The sequence below is a fragment of the Rousettus aegyptiacus genome, unplaced genomic scaffold (assembly GCF_014176215.1).
Source record: "Rousettus aegyptiacus isolate mRouAeg1 unplaced genomic scaffold, mRouAeg1.p scaffold_m13_p_5, whole genome shotgun sequence".
NCBI lineage: Eukaryota > Metazoa > Chordata > Mammalia > Chiroptera > Pteropodidae > Rousettus > Rousettus aegyptiacus.
The window spans coordinates 78008171-78030379 of NW_023416308.1; the positions used below are offsets into that span (position 1 = coordinate 78008171).

Sequence of the window (22209 nt, forward strand, 5' to 3'; positions counted from 1 at the left end):
CGGAAGATGCATTATTTAGCTTTGGCATGGGATAGGGGAGGAGCAGAGCACAGAAGACTTCACAAAAGAGGTAAACCATGTGCTGATCTTTGAACAATGATTAGAAATTAGCAAGGCAAAGAATACTGAGGAGGCTGGAGTGTGGAGCAGCATAACTTTGTCTGATATTGGTTTTCTGATCCTGTGGTCCACCTAGCTGAGAATACCACCAGGCTCTCTTTAATACTACAGCTGGGGATGTCTTATAGGATTGCATCTTTTTCTTACCTCCCTTTATGCATTAATAGGAAAGCAGTCTCATCTGTGATGCTGGGGCCACCCTACAACCACACGATGGAAACCCCTGCCACGTTCTACCTTGTGGGCATCCCAGGTTTGCCATCTTCACATCTTTGGCTGGCTATCACCCTGAGTACCATGTATACCATAGCCCTGTTAGGAAACACCCTCATAGTGGCTGTAATCTGGATGGATTCCGCTCTACAAGAGCCCATGTACTATTTCCTGTGTGTTCTGGCTATCGTGGACGTTGTAATGGCCTCCTCCGTAGTGCCCAAGGTGGTGAGCATCTTCACCTCAGGTGACGGCTCTATCAGCTTTAATGCTTGTTTTACTCAGATGTATTTTGTCCATGCAACCACAGCTGTGGAGACGGGGCTGCTGCTGGCCATGGCTTTTGACCGCTATGTAGCTATCTGTAAGCCCCTACACTACAAGAGAATTCTCACGCCTCGAGTGATGCTGGGAATGACTGTGACCATCATTATCAGAGCTGTGATATTCATGACTCCACTAAGTTGGTTGGTGAGTCATCTACCTTTCTGTGGCTCCAATGTGGTTCTCCATTCCTACTGTGAGCACATAGCTGTGGCCAAGTTGGCATGTGCTGACCCAATGCCCAGTAATCTGTATAGTCTGCTTATTTCTTCCATTACTGTGGGCTTCGATGTGGTCTTTATTGCTGTTTCTTATAACCTGATTCTTCAGGAAGTATTTGGTCTCTCTTCAAAGAATGCTCAGTTGAAAGCACTAAGCACCTGTGGCTCCCATGTCGGGGTAATGGCTTTGTATTACCTACCTGGGATGGCATCCGTCTATGTGGCCTGGTTAGGGAAAGACATAGTGCCTTTGCACACCCAAGTGCTTTTAGCTGACTTGTACCTGGTCATCCCACCCACCTTAAATCCCATCATCTATGGACTGAGGACCAAAAAAATACGGGAACAAATACAGAGCTTGCTGATGCACTGCCCCTTTGACCACTGCAACCATTCATAAATATGAAGTCTGTTCAGACTTTGAGCACTCCAGCCAACTTCAAAGATGCCTCAGAGATCTGTGGGGCTGGTTTGGTTCACCTGGTGCCATAGGAGTTCTAAGATAAAGCTATAAAAGGTATTTTTACGTTACATTTTGATTTCTAGTAAGAATGTGAATAAAGCAATTATTTTCTGACAACATTTTTAATGGTTTCAATTAACTAGTATCTGAATCTGAGAGAAGCTGGACAGAGAATAGACTTAGGGTTTTTCTTTCCTTAGCTTCTGACTCATATTTCGAATTTAATACACTACTGGTCCCTCTGAAGAAGATATCAACTGTTTGGTCGTCACCCTGCTCTCCCCAACCAGGCTGATATTCTCAGAATTGCTCATCTCTTCATGTGATTACATGGAAGCAACTGTTAATATATGACCCTGCCTTCTGCACCACTGCTGAGTCCACTCAGCTTGGGTGAGGTACTAATATGTGGACTAGAGTCTTTCTCCAGTCAAAATGGACTTCAATTTATCTGAGGAGATAAACTTGGGATCACAAATGGTGGCCATTTTCAAACACATGAACTTGGAATAGAAGTAAGAGAAGCACATTGGCAAGAAGGGATGAAGAAGCTGAGTCTACCTGGTTCCAATTCATTTTGGACACACGAGTCTATACCTATCAAGTTCTTTATGATATCTCTATATCCTTTTAACATATCCCTTATTGTTAAGCTAATTGGAGTCAGTGTACTAATCACCAGCTTTTTCTTTTTGAGCAACAGAAACTAAGGCAATGTGAGTTCGTTTTGGACATCTTTTGCTTTCCTTCCTAGTTCTGCTTGTGTAAATTAACTCTAAGATACAAAGAGGAGGAATCACATAACAAGTCTTTCTTTTGGATACCTCTAAGGAAGAGTGCTTTGGGATGAAAAGGTTAATAGAGAACAATATCAATAGTGAAGCTGAAACGTTACTACTCTTCTCCCGGTCACCAGATGATTATTTTTTATTTTCCCCTCTTAGAAAGTTTTTAACTGAATGATCAGTACATGTTAAAAATTGATTTAATATGTAAGTGATACATATGTTTGACTGGTAAATTTTAAAATTTCAATAATTTACTAATATAGTTGATAACAAGATGTTATATCTGAGTCTTAATATCTCCTTCGTACCAGTAGGAGCAAAATGTTAATTCATAGAGAGTATTGAAAATTAAGTAGAATAAGGAAAACTCATAATCTAACATCAACATATTGTATGCTCCTATGATTCTGGGCATAAGAATGAAAGTTCCCTCACTTAAGTATTTATCAACCCACCCACACTGTGCTAGACTGGGGGTACAATGGTGAACAAGACAAAGTCAAGGTCTTCATGGGGTTCTTGGAAGAGAAGTGTAAGCAACTACCCCAAAGAGATTTCATATACTTAAGAACTTAAGTCTCCTTGGTCTTAAAAATTGGCAAATATGAAACAGTGTGGTGTCATTTAACCTTATAATTCTTCTAACAAGTAATCGTAGCACCCAAATTAGCTTATAAATGCAAAAAACACCCCAAACCCTGTAATAGTACATTACAAATGAAGTCATTCCACTCTTTAATTCATTCTAGGTTTGAATGAACTTATCACCTAATAATCCTCACTTCCTGGAACCTTCCAAGATTTTTCCTAAGAAAATCATAGTAAAGATTTAAACCCTAACCTTTCCTGCTACGTGTTTATGGATGTATAAATGGAAGTATGTCCTAAATATCTGTGTCTCAAGTTATTAACCATTCCCCAGGCACTCTACCCACCACATGGCTCCTTTCCTACATGCCTCTCACCTTTCTGGGCCACTTTGAGTCCTTCCTCACTGTGACACATATAGTTACTCCAATGTAGGTCAGCTCAACCCTTTGCCAAGACCACATAGGTGACTTACTTGTTCAGTCCCCTTCTATTGCTAATGCTCAAGGAGCCATTTGGAAGCTTGGTGGGCAGAATGAGTTTATTTCTCCATTTTGGCCTGTTTTACTCCCTTCATATATAAACAGCCAATACAATTAAAATAGGAAGACAATTTTTTGCTATTCTTTATTATAGGAATTGCTTTGCTTCTGCCTATACATGACCTCGCATCTACTTTACTACACAATGCTACCCCAACGGTCACTACTTTCACCTGAAAACTACACCAGAGATTGTGTCATACAGTCACAGTGACAATATGTGATATACAGCTTATAGCCCTCACAAAAGGCAAAGTCATTAATTCTCATATACTTGACTTGCAGTTTGTTTCTAGCCACAATCATTCCCATATCACACTCTAAAGACCTACAGTGAATTATTTTTGCCACACACAAAAATTACTGTAAGCATTGTCAGATTCTTATTCCTCCCCATTGTAGTATATGGCTTCAAAATCACGTTTTATGGTTAGTCCTATACTTTCTCCCCCCACACCTCCTTGCCCCATTTGCCTTCTGTCATACCTCTGGAAGAGACAAAGGGAGGAAGTGTTATGTAGTTACCACAACTGTGAAGATTCCCTTGGTGACATGAAAAGATCCTAACATTAGTCCAACTAGCTTGTGAGTGAGTGAGCCTTCCTTCGTGTGTGTGTGTGTGTGTGTGTGTGTGTGTGTGTGTGTGCGCGTGCGCGCGCGCGCGCGCGCGCGTGTGTTTTCTTTATATCTATTCTCTACCCTGTGGTCACAGTCCCCATCCTGGTTCAAAGACAGACAGACATGTATAATAGATGCACAATATATTACTTTGGCCCAGAGTTTGCCCCTGACATGGCCACTTTCTGTCTAAAGGGTTCTTAACTATCAGGAGAGGGCCTGAGACACAAAGGCCCTACTGTAAAAATGCTGCTTGAGAAGGCAAGACAGGAAATTTACACAAAATCCATGGCTTCCCTTCTTCTGTCCTGAGATGGGAACAAAAGTAGGGGATGGATCTGAGATCCTCACAACACTCCCATGAGGTAGGACACTCAGCTACTCTACCCATTTCCCATTCAGGACACAAAATCTTTTCTAACATGTAGGATGTTTCAGACCCAAATGTAATGATAAGCAGACATGTGATCTGAAAAATGAGTCTGTCAATCTCATTTCATTTGAAACACTTTACAATCTTCTTTTGACAACTTTGGGAGAAATAGCTTGCTGCATTAAGGCCATTTCAGTTTCTTCATCCAGAAAGTGAAAATAAGAATAAGGCTCATATATTTCCTGACCCTGCCACTCAGAGAGAAAGGCATGACCAAGACACTGGTCTCCTTGGAGTTTGAGACAGAGTGATGTGCCCCGCTCATGCTCAGAGAGGAGACAACCACTGGGGTGGTCTGGGTAAACTAATGCATTTCTCTGGTTTAGAGGTCAGAGAGCTGGGGTCCAACACAGGAGGCTCAGTCACAGCTGATCTCGGGTGAGGCCTCCACAGGCTGGTCTCAGCACAGAAGCCAGCTCTGGATATGGGCAGTATATTCCAGCTTGCCGGTAAGCCCCATCTAACGGGTTTCCTCAAGGTTGGATCTACTTCATCATCCCCACTGACTTAATTATGGCACCAACAGGGAGTGAAAGTGGGGCCTGAGAGACAGAAAAAATAAGTCCTAATCCGTAGAGCCATTCTGATCCTTGCCATCAGCCCTGTCAGGCTTCTCTCACAGGGGACAATGCTCATTTGACTAAGCCTCAACTCCTTCACAGGAGTGGTTTAGTGCAAGACTCTGGCTCAGGAGCAGCAGACCACTGAGCCAGGCAGAAAAATCCCTGGATCCTAGGTTCAGCTCCATTTAAGGGCACACTTGCCAGGGGCAGGGCCCTCCAAGACCCCTGTGGCCCAGGAGAAATTCCAGGGCCTCTGGCAGAGATGGTAGCTCTCCTAGTCCTCCCCGTCTAGAGAGCAGATGGCCAGGGGAGCAGTGTTGTTGGCACCAATGCTGTAGCAAGGACTGAAATAGGGCAGGAGGCGCCCAGGAAAGGGATAGTGGGGGAAAGTGAAAATGTGGGAGCCGTTGTCAGTCACGTTGTAGAAGGAGATATCATGGGCTTCATAATCCAGGAAGACGCCCACCCGGCGGGGAGGGACGGGCAAGGACAACAGGGGGTATTCATCGGTGCCTGCCCGGTACTCATTTCCCTTCCTTAGCCTTATCACCCAGAATCCATAGTGCGGGGATAAATAGACCACCTCCTTCCGGTCCACGTTTTCTTTACACACTCCCAGGCCCCATTCAGACCTGTCTCCCACCTCCACCTCCCAGTAGTGCCGGCCTGAGGAGATGCACTGACTGCCCAGGACGATGTTATAGCGGTAGAATCTCTCAGGATTGTCGGGCAGTTTCTGTTTGGTGTCTCCATAGTGCACGCATTTTCTGTCCTCGGACACGATGAGGCGGGAATAAGCAGTATCTGGATCCAGGCGCACATCAGCTAGGGAAAAAGATCCCGGTTGGCAACACTGGTACAGAAAACAAGGGGCATGGGCGAGGTCTCTGATAAATACAGCCACAGATTTCTCAGTGATGGGTGGGAGTGGGGCTAGCTGGGGCACCCAGAGGACACTGAACCACGTAATTCTCTGGGAGGGGTCCCTCCCACTGCCCATCGCAATCTAATCCAGCACTCTGTACCTGCGTATGTCTTCAGGATCTCTCTCAGGCCCAGCACACGGCAATTTGTCTTCAGCTCTAGAGAGACTGGTTCCGGCCGCTGCAGGATCCAAGACTTGCTCCTGGATCAAGAGGAGGGGTAAGCCTTAGGGCCAGCAGTCCTGGCTCTGCCCCAACAGCCTTCCCTTAGTACAGGGAAGAGGGGCTTGGCCAGGGACATAGGCAGGGAGATGCTCCTCCCCACATCACCAGGCAAAGCAGAGATATGATGGTTATTTGACAACAGCGAATGTTTGGCACAGAGAAAACATTTGCATTTCCATACCATGGAAAGGGTTAGATGTGCACCTGACATGGTGGGAGGAAGAGGTGTGCCACAGAGAAGGGCTATGTATACTCAGGGCTTAGAGCACTAAGAGACACCTGCTCTTTTCCCTTCCTTGGGAGAGCTCCTTGAAATCACATATTTTACTGATATTCTTATTGGTAATACTTAAAATGAATCTGACCAAATACAAATAAGAAAAAAAGGTGAACAAAGCTTCTTTGGCCAATACGATGAAAGAGGAAGATTATGTAGCAGCACCCGCTTTTTGATGATACTGGGTCTCTGTTCATTCCCCACTTCTGGCAAGACCCACTATCTCTCATAGGGCTGCTGAGGGGTCCAAGGATGGCACATACCTTTTCAAGGCTTCCTGAATACCCTAGAAGGAGAAAAGATGTAGCACATGAATATATGCTATTTCTCAGGGGAACCAGACAAACACTGAACTCTGGGAAGGGGATTCTTTAAGTACAAGGGAGGCAGAGAGCAGGGCTGAAGAGAAGATGTGTAAAGGTGGAGGGGGACAGCCTACAGGAGTGTTGCAGGGCAGGATGAGTTCTGCCTGGAATGGCCAACTCCCGGCTCTATCTTGACTCTCTGGTCAGAAGGGAGGGACTAGTATGATGCCAGAGCTGCCTGTCCTGGCCCACTTTCAACTGGCACTCAGAGTTCCCAAGAAAACCTGCTATTCACCTGCAGCATCCAGCGGATGGGCCTCTGAGATCTCTCTTCCAGTTCTGCAATCAGCCTCCATAGGACCCGGTTCTGCTGGCCGAGCGCATCATGATTCATCTCCAGTTTCTGTCTGGTCTCCCTTTCCTCCTGCTCTAGGCTGGCAAGAGCTGCAGCTGCCTCTACCTCCAGCTGCTGACCTGGTGGCTTTTTCTGTAGTAATCGTTGATACTTCTCAAACTCCCATATGATACTCTGCTTTCGGGTTTCCACCTGTATCTGCAGAGCCAAGACAGGAAATCAGCATTGATATTGTTTGTGTAAGGGCCACCCAGGACTGAGGACACTGGCATGTGCATGCTCACGCTCTGGAATGTTTTGGTACCAACTGTGTGCCAGGTACTGTACAGGCCAAGAAAAGGATACAGGTTTTCCTACCTTTCTGTTCCCACAGCTTTGGTACATGCTTCTGGGTCCAACTTACTATTCTTATTGACCCCAGTAGGGCCCAGGATGTTATCTTAGTACCATATAGAGTATATATGTGGTCCCCAACCTTTTTGGCAACAGGGGCCGGTGCTACTATGAAAATCTAATGCCTGATGATCTGGGGTGGAGCTAAGGCAGTGATGCTAGCACTGGGGAGTGGCTGCAAATACAGATGAAGCTTTGCTCTCTTGCCGGCCACTAACTTCTTGCTGTGTAGCCCGGTTCCTAAGAGGCCACTGACTGGTAAGGACTATGGCTCGGGGGTTGGGAACTCCCGCTGTCGATCATTCCCTATTTTTAGAATAATATTCTATTTTCAGAATAATGACCAGAGCATTACACTTAAGCTTCTAAGGCAGTGTAACAACTACACTGTTAGAGGCTTTTGCTTCTTACTGGTATATCATTTTAATATGCTGTTTTTGAATAGTTCAATGTTACCCTCTGCTGATTAAAAGTCCTGATAGTTTGGTAGTCATGGACCTTGAATTTATTTCAGAGGTGATTTCTCAGTGTTTTAATAACTTTCAGTAAATATGTTCTAATTGGGAAAAGCAAAACCCAAACTATGTTTTACTAAGCATTATAAAAGTCATACTACCGTGAGCTAACATCTATGTGAGGTGCATAGTTTTCCTTTCTTGTATGTGAGGACATAAGCCCAATAAGCCCAGGGATTATCCTTACATCACAATCAAGAAACTGGAATGATAGGTTACATGGCCCGCCTAAGGCTGCACGCCTGCCAGAGAGAAGTGGTGTGAGGCCCCCAGGCTCTCTGACTTCAAAAACCCATATTCTACTTCACAGAAATGAGGAAACTATCATGGGCCAGATCCAGGACCAACCAAACTCCTTCCCCAGGTGGCAACCTGCCTTCCAGTTGGCAGCTCGTTTCCTCTCACCAACTTCCAGCTTCCAGGCCTCTTCTTGCTCTTTCCTTAGATGTTCCAGAGCCTTATGCAGTTTCCACTGAAAGAGATAAAAACCTCATGAAGCCATCTTGGGCAGCTAGTTGATAATGAGGCTTTGTAGCACTGGTAGGTGATGGGAAAATAAGTGTCCCTCAGGCTATGGGGCTAGAATGAATGGTGGAAGAAAAGGGATGGCACAGATGATATTTAAGGTGGCTCCTGATTTCAAAATTATTTCACCTCTCACGGTCTCTAAGTTTCTGTAAAGTAGAAGAGAAGGGCCCTTTCTAAGCCTGCCAGAAAACTACCTTGAACTTTCTATCAATGCCTCTTTTTATCCTTTTTTGACTTGTTATCCCACAGCCTCCTTAAATCTTATTCAAAGTGTGGTCCAAGTGGGTCGGCAGCATCAGAACCACCTGGGAGCTTGTTAGAAATGCACAGTCTTGAGCCCTACCCCAAGAATTAGAATCGAATTTCAGCAAGATATTTGGGTGGTTCAAATGCCCACTAAAGGTAAGAAGCACTATCCTAGAATACTAATGCAAGCAATTACTACTGAAAAGCATAAAGTGTTCTAATAATAATATTAACCATTTTGTTAAAGATTTATGAAGTGCCAATAATGGCTTAAGCACCAAACATGCATTAAATATTCACAATCCCGTGAGACTGGTATTATCCCCATTTAAACTAGATAACTAAGGCTTAGAGAGTGACCCACTCAAAGTCACTCACCTGATATATGGTTGGGCTGGGATTTAACCCAGCTGTTTAACTCCTAGCCTATGTAACACCACCTCCCTATTCTAATACTCTCAAAATAAAAAGAGTAAGTAAATACTTTACATTTTAAAGAAATTCTTCTCATAGTAAATCAGCTACTTCTGGAGATTTGTCTTACACTCTTACCTTCTAATCTCAGCTTCAAGAAAGAGCATTAAAACCAGTACTGGATCATTAGACAACAGAATCATTGGGATAATGATTCTGGTAAAGATATATCAGCATAGACAACTGAGGAAAATATAAGAAACTTCAAGTAGATGAGGTAGTTATAAAACAGGAGTAGCAGGTGTGTCAGAGATGGCTCTTCCTCACCAAAAAAAAAAAAAAAAAGGCTTGGTAGAGGAGAAAGAACACTAGACAGAGAGAAAGAAGGACTGAGTCATACCCTTTGATCTTCCTTTAACTTTTAATGAACTTAAAGTCAGAAGGGACTTTAAAATGTTAGATTAATCTCACTGGATCCTAAATGACTCAGCCATGGTCCCTTCCAGTTCTAAAACCAGTTTTCATGATCTCAAATTTCTAAGCCTCAGTTTTGTCTAAAAAACGAGGAGAGTAACTTATCTAATGTCAAATGACTATTTGTGGCACCGTTAGGAGTTTGCAGGTTCTGATAGGTACAGCCTTGACTACCTCATACTCAAATTCATCCTAGGCACTAAGACCCCCAAATTCTCAGTAAGGAAAGCATCTTCCAGTTAGGCAGGAAGCCAAGTTAAGATCGAGGACAGAGTGTGGAAGTGAGAAGGAAGGAAGTACAAGGAGGCCATACATGCAAGGAGAGGTGTGGCTCACTGCATCAGGTCCCAGGCTCTGTGGGTGTCAGGACCAAAGAAATTAGTCCTCATTTTAGATCTGGGTCCCTGGTCAAGTCCTTGATTTAGAGATAGCCAAGTGAGGGGCAGGGGAGAGAATGGGGTGGCTAGCCTCCATCTCTCACCTTATACTCCCAGGCAACATCCTCCATGGGCACGACACTGTGGGCCTCGTGTTCAGGGGACTGGCGGCAGGCTTCACATGTGACCAGGCCATCTTCTTTGCAGAACATCTTTAGCTGTTCTCCGTGGAACTCACATACATCACCCTTCAGCCCCGTTCCTGGGTGCAGCCCTAGCAGACGGACTTTTTCTACCACATTAGCCAGCTGCCAATTAGGCCGCAGATTCCTTGGCTGAACTGGAGCCCTGCAGAGGGGACATGTGTAACCCCAGTTCTGGAATTCCCCTGGAACCTCCCAGAGTCCAGAGATACAGCTTTGGCAGAAGCTGTGACCACAATCGATGCTCACGGGTTCCCTCAGGAAGGTCATGCAGATGGGACAGGCCATCTCTTCCACAATAGCTTCCACCAGCACTGCAGGATCCATGGCTCCTTCTCACACCCTCCTCAGAACAGAACCAGGCAAAATGAAGGCTGAGAAAAAAGAAAAGGAAAATAAGAGGAAAAGGTAAGAGGGGAGAAGAAAGATCAGCAAAAGGGATAATAAGTGTGTCAAAAACCCAAGTTCCCCCTTTGGATCCTTCCTCAAGATCCTTTACTGACCTTGTTTAATAAGCACTGGCCTTTCCAAGTGAAGTTCTGACTGGGTTGCGTTGCTCACACCAACCACAGAGGGACATTTAGGGGTGCCTGAGTAAGCAGATATTAAAAGTTCTGTTTTCATTCATTTGGTCATCTGTGACCTTCCTCTGGGTTCATTCACTTGACCATCCCCACTCCACCTCAACCATGCTCTCCAAATCAGCACTGTTTCTCTTGAATGTGGGTAAGTTCATATAAAATGGGGGCATCTCAGTATCTAAAATAAGGCCAGAAATACCCTCAGTCTCACCCTCTGTATTTATATAATTTAAGGGACAAAAAAGGTAACATGCTAGAAATCCATTGCCTATATGCTCAATTGGTGTGCCTATATGCACACTAAAGTGTAAAGTACAAGAGAACCAGCAATCCTTTCCCCACACCCTGTAAACCCTTGCCCACTTCTCCAGCAGCAACATTTACTAAGATGCCCAGACATTTGCCTCAGCCTTCAGTGATATGTTAGAAGCAGAGATGAAATGACAACTCTGGGAAGATAAAATCAGAGGTCATCTGATGTTAATTGAACCCATGTGATGAATCAGTACTTCGGCAAGAAACCTGAGATTTCTGCCAGAGCCATATGTAGGTATGGCATTTACACATTTTACATGGATTAGCTCAGTTTTTTTCCACAGCTCTAAGTAGAAACCATTATTCTACTATTTTTATTTTACAGATACTTGGTCCTGGATTCCACCATTCTATCTTGGGAAAATTACTAACCTCTCTAGCTTCAAATAATAAAAATACAATTGGAAAGAGAAATTACTGTGGTTTTAGGCAGCCCAAGAAGTCTTCCTGAATGAATGGGAGCAGTACAGATACCTTGCAGGACTCTCTGTTACAGGCCGGCAGCTGCTCCTGCCTTCTCACTGGCCTCCCTGCCTCCTGATTCCCCCCTCCTACTACCACTACCAAACTCTGGGATCTAGTATCCTATAACCTAGTTTTATGAAAATCACTAACCCACTGAAGAGTCTATCCTGGTGTTCCAGCACCCAGTCCAATAGGAAGCACTTGCTCTTCACCTTTGAAACAGCACCTGTGCCCATACAAGAGAGAAACTTCCACACTTTCCTGCAGACCCCATGTGTATTCATTCTACCCCACTTTATTCCTGCTCTTCTCTCAGCTTGAAATGATTTTCCCATGATTCTGCTCTTAATCATTTGCCATTCATGTGTTTATTGTCTTAATTCCTACACTAGAAGTTTCATGAGGATAGTGACATTATCAGTTTTGTTCACTGCTATATCCCCAGTGCCAAGAACAGTGCCTCCAATATTTTTTGAATATATGAGTATTAAATGTAACTGTTGAAGGTTGAAGTCCGGCTGATAGCGGGTAGAAATGGAAGAAGTGTCAATATCCTCATCCAACACAGAGGGGCGCTAAAGAGTTACCACTTAAAGCTGACACGATGCAGGTTGATATTTATGATTTAAAGCTACAAAGATCAATTAAAGAATGAAAATAGAAATAAAAAATTGGTGGCAGTAGAGAAGTGAGATAAATAAATATCCAAATGATAAGTCAAGAAATATGGTGCAAGCATATTATTTACATTTAGTAGGGTCATAAAAAGATCTAAACATTAAAAAAAAGCAGTGGTCTCTGCAAAAAGGGTTTGGTTAAAAGGTGGGTGGCTACTACTCTTAGATATAACATCTACTTGTTTTATTTTTTTATTATACCTAAATTACTTTGACAAAACCTTAATTATTAAATGTTTAATTGCTTCAAAATTGACTTTGGTAGGGTGGGTAGCCAGTGTGGGAAAGACATTTGAGCTGAGGAAGCAGAGCTTGAAAAAGACTAGAGAAGCGGAACCAGAGTGAGGAGAGGGACGAGGGCAGGCCGGGAATCTCCGAGGTTCGGGAGTAGAAAGGGATGGCCACAGGGCTCGGGGCAGGGCATAGGTTAGCGGGCGGGTGGGGACAGAGTGAGGTGACTCTGCAGGACCTTTGACTACTGAAGAGGCACGGCTGTCTACCCACCTCCCTCCTTAGTCCGGACCAGCGCTCCGCAGCGAAAACCTAAAGTGGGACCGCCTGGTTCCCATTGCCGAGCGTCCACAGCATCAGAGGCGGATGACCCTGCCAGCGCGGCACTCACCACCCTCGGGAAGTTGAAGGCCTCAGCAGCGACCCGCTTCTCTCTCTCGCTGTGCTCCCATGCCCCGCCCACAGAACCCGATCCAATGAGCGGAGGTCCAGGACAGGCGCCGGCATCTTTTTGGGGAGTAGCCAATCACAGACAGGGATCCGGACAACTCCAGCCAATCGGAAGAGGGGATGAGGGCTCTGCCCACTTCTCTGCGTGCCAGGGTTTTTTCTCGCTACCTCAGTCTTTCTGGTAGTCTCCTCATCTCAGAGCCACTTCAACTGTAAAGGGGCCCATGAATCAGTCTTTGGACAGGTCAAAGGGTGGAAGTACCCGGGTGAGGCTGGTTAGGCCCTATGTTTGCAGTGGCCCAGCTGGCTCTCGGTCTAAGAGACCACTTCCGTCTCACACTTCCGCTGTGGCTAACTAGTGGCTCTTCAGAGCGAAGCTTGTTCCTTCCGGGTGACGGCACTGGACCCGATGCTGTTCATTTGCAAGTTTTTCATGTTAAACTCATCGGCCTGAGATCAGCTATACCTGGTTCTGTAACTCAATTTAGTGCAGGGATGGGCCCACATGTGCAACGGGCTCTGCAGTTTCCAGCAAGGTGAGCGACCTCTTCTGGTTCCAGGCTGCAGATACTGGGTTCTCATGAAACAAAAAACAAAAACAAAAAAGAACCAACCTCCTGAGTTGTCTTGGGAAACATATCCTTCAGTACTCCAGCAGGCGCCTCATCACTATTGCCACAACCTAACTTAAAGTTAGAAGCAGATATTGGGAGCTGGTGGAGTAGAAATGGAATCTCGAGTCACAAATTGTCATTAAAAAATAAAAATTAAAAATTAAACAATTGGTACCCGTCCCTCACCCAAACACACAGATACAGACATGTACACACATTTGGGTCTTTCTTTGGACTCCCTGCATCTTGTCCTTTTCTGATACTTAGGCGTTTGCTGGGTAAGCAAATAAAGGCACGCCCTGTCAACATGGAAAATAATCAGGAAATCTTCCAATAGAAGCTCAGTTCCGAAAGATTTAACTGTTTGGATCCTCATGCTAATGATAGGGCCCAGGCCATGGTTGAAATTCTGAAGGGTGAAACCCAGAAAATTCCTGAAACAAATGGAACCATGAGCAAAAAAAGAAGAAAAGAGGTAACTGAGGTCTGAGTTGGACTCCTGTCTCACCTCCATCTAGAGAAATGACTGTCCTAACAGAATAGGGACTAGATGAATTGAAACAAGCCACTTTAAATATTTATTGAGCATCAATTTTTTTGCAACACTTTGTACTAGGTGCTGGAATTACAACTACAAGTCACACTCTGAGTCTCTGCTCTTATAGAGCTCAAGATTAAGTTGGTCATTTTTCTCTGGAGCTTCTGTGACGTTAAAACAGTTAATGGGGATGTCTTTTTCATTTGTAACTTGCAATTATCTATAACCATGATGGACTCTCCAGGGCCCTGGCAAAAGGGCACCTTTTTTAGGTTTGCTGGGGATGGAAGCTTGTGTTCATGCGAGGATGTCTGGACAGAGAACTTTGGAAAACAGGTTATTCCACCACCCCACCCCCACCCCCAGGCAGAGAAGCCTCTCTTTCCCAGCCTGCCTCAAGTTTCCTTGTTTTCTGTGAGAAGTAGACAGGTATGTCCAGGTAATGCTCTGTCTTTGCTACACTTCATGGCTGTAACTGCAGACCGCCACACTCTGCCTGAATCCAGGACAAACCAAGACAACTAAGTGAATAGCTAACTGTCACATGGTGTCTATCTGTGCTCTGGGAGAGGAATGCCTCCAAAGGAGAAGCCAGACTGAGAACTGATTGGGGAGCAGGGAAGGAGGTGCAAGTATTGAGGAAGTAGAGCTAAGGAAGGGATAGGGAATTCACACAAAATTCTGGAGCCTGACTTTGTAGAAGGATATTAAGGACTGATCATATTGCATGTCAAACAATTCTTCTTGTTGAGAGACTCCCATTTGTTTCTCTGTCTCTGTCTCTCTGTCTCTGTCTCTCTCTCTGTCTCTGTCTCTCTCTCTGTCTCTGTCTCTCTCTCTCTCTCTCTCTCTCTCTCTCTCTCTCTCTCTCTCTCTCTCAAGAAGCATGAGCTACAGCCTCACTAAGTTTCACACAACTCTAGACCTCAACTTTATTTATTTAATCTATTTAACTACTACTACAAAAAAAAAATCTCTAGAGGAAGTGTCATGCCTGTAAGTCATTCATACCAACTTCTAAAACAGTGAACTTAACAGAGAGCTGAACATGCAGAGACAATGGACTCATTCTCTTCAAGGTTTGTTTTCTACTAAATTCCAGTTAATATTATGGTTTCCATATGCTCCCTTCTTCCGTTTTATTTTTGTTTTTGTTTTTGTAGTTTGCATCCTGTCACTTAAAAATTTTTATTTCACATATTTTCTGCTAAACACATTCCTATGTGTATACATAAATGCTTTCTTTTTCCCCCTCTCCTCCCTCTTCTTTGGCAACCAAGAGCTTGTTCTCTATATCTATGGGTCTGTTTCTACTTTATTTTTTATTTTTTGTAGACTCCACATGTAAATGAAATCATATGTTAGATTTAATCTTAGATGTGTGATTTTTACACACTATTGAAATATTGTTTTTTAAAAAATTATGTCTATTTTTTGGGGAAATATGGTGAAATTTTTGTACATTGATATTTTATCCAGCAATCTTTATATACTTATTTAATTCTTTCTGAGTGGATTCATCTGCATTTTTCTACATATACAATCACTAATCTAAAAATAATTATTATATAATTTCTTTTGTCTAACTCTCAAGCCATGTTTCTATTTCTTGCCTTATTACAAGTTATTCACACAAGAAATCATTTCTATCTTCAGGTAAAACTATGCTCTCTTTTCATGGAGGGTATTAGTATCTCCTAACAACAACAACAAAAACAATGGCATTGCTCATTTGCAAATGGAATTTGGATACCCTTGGAAACTAGTGAACATTTTCTTATAGGAAAGATTTTCTTGTGGAAGCAGCACTTATAATAGAATCTAAGAATGGTTAGTATGTCAGAAGGGAAACAAAGAGGTTGAACATTCCAGACAAAGCCAGAGTTTGAGCAAATGCTTGAAAGTAGGTGTAAGGAAAGAGAACTTTTATCTAAGGAATTGAAAGAATGCCAGTGCAGGACCATGTTGAAGGATAGTGGGGTATAATGAGATGGAGCTGGGGAAAAATAATCAGTAAGTTCATATCATTCAGGGTCTCCTAAGCCAAGAATTTGAATATATTCCTGGCCAAAGTTTTTCATTATTGGTTGGACTTTTTAACACTCTCTTTATGTTGATTGATTTTTTTCTTCTTTCTTGTGAAAAACATTGAAACAAAATATAGGGATATATTATTATTTTAAAAGTCATATGATGGTCTCCCTTACCTAGTATTCTTATTACTGTAACAAGTGAAAGAATGCTTGAAAAGTTTCTGTGAAAAGTATCCATTTAAAAATTGTGCCAGCTTGGTGCTTGATGTTGCTACTGAAAATTTAAGGGAACTTCCCATTAAACCTACCTCAACTGAAGTAACAGAATTGTGAGTTATGAGTGAACATCAACAAGAGGATCAATAATTTCTTCATTAAGAGTGAATGAAAAAGTATTTTGTAAATCTTTCCTTGTAAAAATACCCATCAGTGTCCACCTTGCATAAAAGTATGAAAAATAATTAATTTTATATTTTTAAATGCTTTAGGTGAAACAAAAGGAAGAGGGAAAAGTGGTTCAGTCAAAGTTAAGAGTTGGAAAAGATTTTCCTAAGCAAGAATATTTTACCAACAAGGCTGAGAATTAATCGGAACAGCTTTTTTACCATGGGAAAATGTGTGAAAGCTGAAAGGTGAGAGAAAGCATGGCACATTGAAGCCCTAGGACAATTTTGGTATGTCAGAAACTTAGTATGCAAAAAGGGAGGTAGACTAGCTGGAGATGGGAATGGAGAGGCACACTGAGATGGCTCATGGAGGCCTTATGAGCTGGGTTGAGGAGTTTGAACTTCAACCTTTCACTCTAAAGTCAGTGGAAAGATGCTACAGCTTGGGCAACAGAGTCATTTCTGTGACAGGGAACAGAAAACATAGACTGGGGGCATAGACTGGGGATCTGAGATAATGAGCTTAGTTCGAAGTGCTGAGTTTGACGTGCCTTAGGGACACCTAAATGGTGATATCCTATAGACATTGCTATGTCTGGAATTCAGGATATTGGTCTGGCCTGTTTGGCTGATAGAAACTGTGGAGCAGAAGGCATTTCTCCCATCTACTCATAGTTACTATATAATGGGGGGAAGTACAGAGGATCTTTTAGGGTCATAGCCTTGAAGAACTCCACCAGTAATGTGAGAAGTAAAGGACAGAGAGCCTCTCAATTATCTCCATCCTATTAACATTGACTTGGGTTTTATCTCTTCTAGCTCCAAAATACACATTTAAAAAATACCCTTTAGAGCTATCAATTCTTCATGCATCGCCCACTTCACTCATTCTCTTCACATGCAAACTTATTAAAAGAATTGTCTATATCCTCTTTCTTTTTTCCTTCTTAACACATCCCTCACTCTGCTGCATTCAAGATTCTATTCCCGCCAGCCCACCTCAGCAGTTCTTCCCAAAGTAACCAGTGACCTATTTTCAGTCTATATACTTACTACTTAATCTCTCAGCAGCCTTCTGTACTGCTGTTCCCTCTTCCTCCCCAAAGTATTTTCTTCCACTGGCTAATGTAGCACTATCTCAACTGGATTTCCTACTACTTCGTTGGATTTTTCCGGTTGCGTTAAGTAATAATAATAAACACAGACATTCACTGGAGAGTTGCTAATGTCTTCTTTTATTTTTAATATTGAACTGAGGCTCAGGGTGGTCATACCATCAGTAAGTTGTTGAACTCGGATTTGGATACAAATCTGTTTCCTTAGAGAGCCCCACATTTAAACAACCACTTTACACTATTTCATGTGGGGGGTGGGTGGGTGCAGAAGAGCTATGACTAGTGGCTCAAGAAAGAAAGGATTGGCTTGAAAGGGAGAGAGAGCTAAGGGGCAGCATAGTGCTGTGGAAGAAGTTAATTCAAGGTCAGTTAGGTCGTTGGTCCTTGAAGAATCACTGATCTCTATGACCCAAGCAGCGATGAAACTGCAACTCCTCGAAACTACCACAAAGAGGCAGCATCAAGAAGCGATAGGTTGCCTGAGCACGGCTCTGGATTCGCTTGGATAATGCCTTCTGAGCGTGAGGAGTATCCGGGTCTGTGTGCTTTCTGGTGCATGCCCACTCCTCCATTCCAGTAGCTCCTCTCTTCCGGCGCAGGTCATTCCTCTTTTCTCCACACCACGGCACTCGCCCTCCCTCTGGTCTCCTGAGCTGGCTTTAGAATAACAGAACGCGGCCCCTTTGGGTAGGAGTCAAGGCTCAGCTTTCCTTGGGCGCCTGAGAAGAGGGAGCATCACTCCCAGGAAGCCCGGAGTAATTCACTCTTCATTATCCCTCGCATTCCCTAGAGCCCCAGAGAGGCTATATTTGGGCAGTGACATTGGGCGGAGATATTCTCAGCGAGTGCGAGGGGCTCAGACCAGGGAGCAGGGGCGAGGGGAGACGAGGCAGGGAGGGAGCATTGCAGGGGAAAGCCGGGCCTATGCTCAGACAGCTTGGTTGCCTAGCGAGGTCGGCCTGCCCCTTATCCCCACCCCCAGGTTACAGAGGCCGAGAGCCCAGACCCTGCGCAGTGACCTACCCAGAGAGGAATTTCGTCAAACCACTGTGAGAACTTTTCCGAACTTTGGACTCCTTAGTTCCAGCCTTCCACTCTTCATGGAAGAAACAAGGCAAGGGGAATTAATTTATCCAGGGAAATATACGTGTGTGCAGTGGTGTTGATTGGTAATGACGAAGGAAACTGAGAAGCTGGGCTTTAAATTTAAGTTGGAGGCATACTGTGAAGGGCCTTGAATGCAGACGGGGTGGGCAGTTCCAACTCTTTCACAGAAGGCTTTGGGAGTCACCTGTAACTTGCTAACCAGGAGGCTAACATGTAACATGTCCAGTTTGCTGTGTAGATGGTAGTGATGTGGAAGATGGATTGACACACACTGGGTTTGGAGTCAGGGAAATGAGTTAGGAGGCTCTTTTCATAATCAGAGCAGAATGGGTGATATAATGAGGTTTGGAGGGACGGGGAGGCAGGGGGCGGGCGAAGAGTGTGTTAAATAAGAGGAAAGGCCATAATAGATTAATTGGAACAAAAATCACACGTGGAGGTGAAAGAGCAGAAATCAAGATGGGACTAGATGGGACTGGATGACTTGGGTGACTGAATGGTACCATTTGGAAGGGGTCCTCTTTTGGGCAAGACAAGTAAGAGGCCCACAGGCTGTCCAAGTAGAAGTATGAAGAGGCAGCAGGTTATATGGATCTGAATCTCAGGACATAGGCTTAGAACAGAATGATTTGTGCAGAGGAAAGCAGTTGAACCTGGGGTGTGATGTGATCAGCGGGGAGAATAGTGGAGTGAGGAGAGTGTGACTGTGGACACCAGATAGCTCTGCCAGCAACACGAACTTATTTTCTTTCCACATCTCTCATGCTGCTGATTTCCATGTCACATCCCAGCCAAGAACAATCTGGGACTGACTGCCATGTGGGCCTTGAGAAATCCTAATGAAAGATTATGTTCTATTTTGGGGGGTGGGGAGGGTGGGATGGGGTGGGGCACTGGGAATGATAGTCTTCACCTTCATATCCCCACTTCCCAGAACTCAGAATAGCTTTTCCCAATTTCCTCTGATTAAAAAAATCACCTAGAGAGGAGAGACTTACTGTTCTGGTCTTTTTTTTTTTTTTTTTTTTTTTTTAAATAGATTTTTTGAGCCCTCACTAGAAATTCTGATTATCTGGTTCTGGAGTAGAACTTGGGGGATAGAATTTTTAATAACTGATTCACATGACTCTATCAGGGAAGTGTGAGAAATGCTACTCAGGTCTAAACACAAACTTATTTCTTGAAATCCATTCCCAGACTGAACCCCTGCTTCCTGTCCTAAATTAGATAAGGTCTTAAAGGCAACCACAGACCAAGCTTCAAACTCTGGATCCAAACCAGCCCTAACCCCACATGCACTAGAACAGATGAGGTCAGTGTGGAAGGTTCTGTGCAAGCCAGTCTACTCCATGGGGGAACAGGCCAAGAGCAGTGTCCCTGGTCAGCAACATCAACCCTGGAAATTAAGATCTATCGCATATGTTTTCTGAGTGGTTGTCACACACTGAGATTAACGGGACCTCCAGGGAGGTGTGTATAAGGAGAATTAGAGCAGAGAAAGGCTGGAGTTCAGGGTTACTAGAATTATTTAGTCTTTGTCTTTGCTACTGTCTCTACTCCAGTGCCCTTTCCTTCTAGTCCTTTCTCTCCTCTGAGTCATTGTTGAATGATGTTTCTTTTTTTCCCTTTTATAGGCCCTGGATGTAAGATTCAAAAGCGTCAGCTCTTGGTTCCTGTCATGGACACTCCAAATGGAACTCTGGTCCACCCAGCATACTTCCTGCTGGTGGGCATCCCTGGCTTGGGGCTTAATGTACACTTCTGGCTGGCGTTCCCACTGTGTTTTATGTATGCCTTGGCTACCCTGGGCAACCTGGCCATGGTCCTCATCATCCGTGTGGAAAGGCGCCTACATGAGCCCATGTATCTCCTCCTAGCCATGCTTTCCACCATTGACCTAGTCCTCTCCTCTGTCACCATGCCCAAGATGGCCAGCCTCTTCCTGACAGGCATCCAGGAGATTGAGTTCAATGTTTGTTTGGCCCAGATGTTTCTTATCCATGCTCTGTCAGCCATGGAGTCAGCTGTCCTGTTGGCCATGGCTTTTGACCGCTTTGTGGCCATCTGCCACCCACTGCGGCATGCTTCTGTGCTTACAGGGCCTACTATCACCAAGATCGGACTAGCTGCCCTAACTAGGGGATTTGTATTCTTCTTCCCACTACCCTTCATCCTGAAGCGGTTGTCTTATTGCCAAACACGTACTGTCACACACTCCTTCTGTTTACACCAAGATATTATGAAGCTGTCCTGTACTGACACCACGGTCAATGTAGTGTATGGACTCTTCATCATTCTCTCAGTCATGGGTATGGATTCCCTCTTTATTAGCTTCTCCTACATCCTCATCCTGAGGGCTGTGTTGGGGTTGTCCTCTCGAGGGGCAGCACTCAAGGCCTTCAACACCTGTATTTCCCATCTCTGTGCTGTGCTGGTCTTCTATGTGCCCCTCATTGGGCTCTCAGTGGTGCACAGGCTGGGTGGCCCTACCTCCCTGCTCCATGTGATTATGGCTAATATCTATCTACTACTACCACCTGTGGTCAACCCTGTTGTCTATGGAGCCAAGACCAAGGAGATTCGTTCACGGGTCCTCCGTATGTTCTCACAGGGTGGCAGGTGAGCAGGATGGCCTCTTTAGTGTCCTCAATTCCTATTCCTACCAAATATGGGAGGACGAGGATGCTGTCAAGTGTTTTTGCGATTGGAGCATCCAACATATTGGACTATTTAGTTATCTAAATAAATCTTGGATTTCTGTTTCCATGAATGTGTCAATACAGAAGAATTTATGACCCAGTCTGGACAGGCCATCCTGGAGAACGATCACCTTACTCTCTCTGCTATGGTGACCTTGCCTTATTTCTCTCTTCCAACTAGAAAACACATATAGTTTTGATATGATAAGACTGTAAATACCACAGCTCATGATTCATTTCTGTCTTGATGTATGATTTTCATTATTCTTGCTCTCAAGTGTCCATGTCAGTGAAGCTACGTTGGCTGTGGACCTTATTTCTTGGACCCCAAAATGGTTACACAGTCATTTTATTGGGCGGGGAGGTAATAGTAAATGAAGAGAGGGGAGGAAGTTGTAACAGGAGAAGAGACAGCTCACACGACATTTTTACATTTCTGTATGCATGTGGGTGTATTTATGTGGAAACTTGCAATGTTTATCTATGTGTTCCTACTGGAGACTGCTTTATTTTTCTTTTCTTTTTTTCAATTACAGTTGACATTCAATATTAGGAGACTGCTTTTCCATAAGGGTGCTGTGTATTCTGGTTGTGGCTGCGAGGATATAGATATGTTTATGTGTGTATATGTGATTTTTAGTGTGTGCATATGAGTACATAGAAAATGTGTCAGTTGTGTCTTGGTGATTGTGGTAGCTGTGTCTTGATATATATATTTCAAGAATAACATCTCTGATTTTGCATTTATTGTGTTTATGTGATCTCTGTTAGTATGTGTTATGCATCTATGTGAGAATATTGGACAATATCTTGATGTATTTCTGATAAAAATGTTGCCTCTATCTTTTCTTCATATTTGCAATATGTAAAATGTAGAATGCAATATGTAG

At 43.8% G+C, this 22209-nt stretch overlaps 3 protein-coding genes across 7 annotated transcripts; 2 read left to right on the forward strand and 1 right to left on the reverse strand.

The window, feature by feature from the left end:
• The first annotated feature begins 237 nt into the window (after nt 1-237).
• Nucleotides 238-1278, forward strand: LOC107517374 (olfactory receptor 52I1-like). Its single transcript, XM_016157998.2, has one exon. The coding sequence runs from the start codon at nt 238-240 to the stop codon at nt 1276-1278; it is 1041 nt and encodes a 346-aa protein (XP_016013484.2).
• A 1962-nt stretch (nt 1279-3240) lies between these two features.
• Nucleotides 3241-12871, reverse strand: TRIM68 (tripartite motif containing 68). 5 transcript variants are annotated; one of them, XM_036221274.1, is made up of 9 exons: nt 12651-12848; nt 11620-11695; nt 10612-10698; nt 10010-10482; nt 8243-8338; nt 6899-7156; nt 6562-6584; nt 5899-5999; nt 3241-5698 (listed from the first exon to the last, which is right to left on the reverse strand). In XM_036221274.1, exons 4-9 carry the CDS (start codon nt 10433-10435, stop codon nt 5148-5150), a joined length of 1455 nt encoding a protein of 484 aa, XP_036077167.1. In that variant the 5' UTR covers nt 10436-10482; nt 10612-10698; nt 11620-11695; nt 12651-12848; the 3' UTR covers nt 3241-5147. The 5 variants fall into 5 exon arrangements, with proteins under 5 accessions (XP_036077167.1, XP_016013481.2, XP_016013479.2 ...); XM_016157995.2 differs by lacking the exon at nt 11620-11695 and having other exon boundaries at nt 12769-12857; XM_016157993.2 differs by lacking the exon at nt 11620-11695.
• Nucleotides 12872-18093: 5222 nt separating this feature from the next.
• Nucleotides 18094-21585, forward strand: LOC107517343 (olfactory receptor 51D1). Its single transcript, XM_016157924.2, has 3 exons — nt 18094-18200; nt 18496-18627; nt 20255-21585. Exon 3 carries the CDS (start codon nt 20299-20301, stop codon nt 21241-21243), a length of 945 nt encoding a protein of 314 aa, XP_016013410.2. The 5' UTR covers nt 18094-18200; nt 18496-18627; nt 20255-20298; the 3' UTR covers nt 21244-21585.
• The last annotated feature ends 624 nt before the right edge of the window (nt 21586-22209 follow it).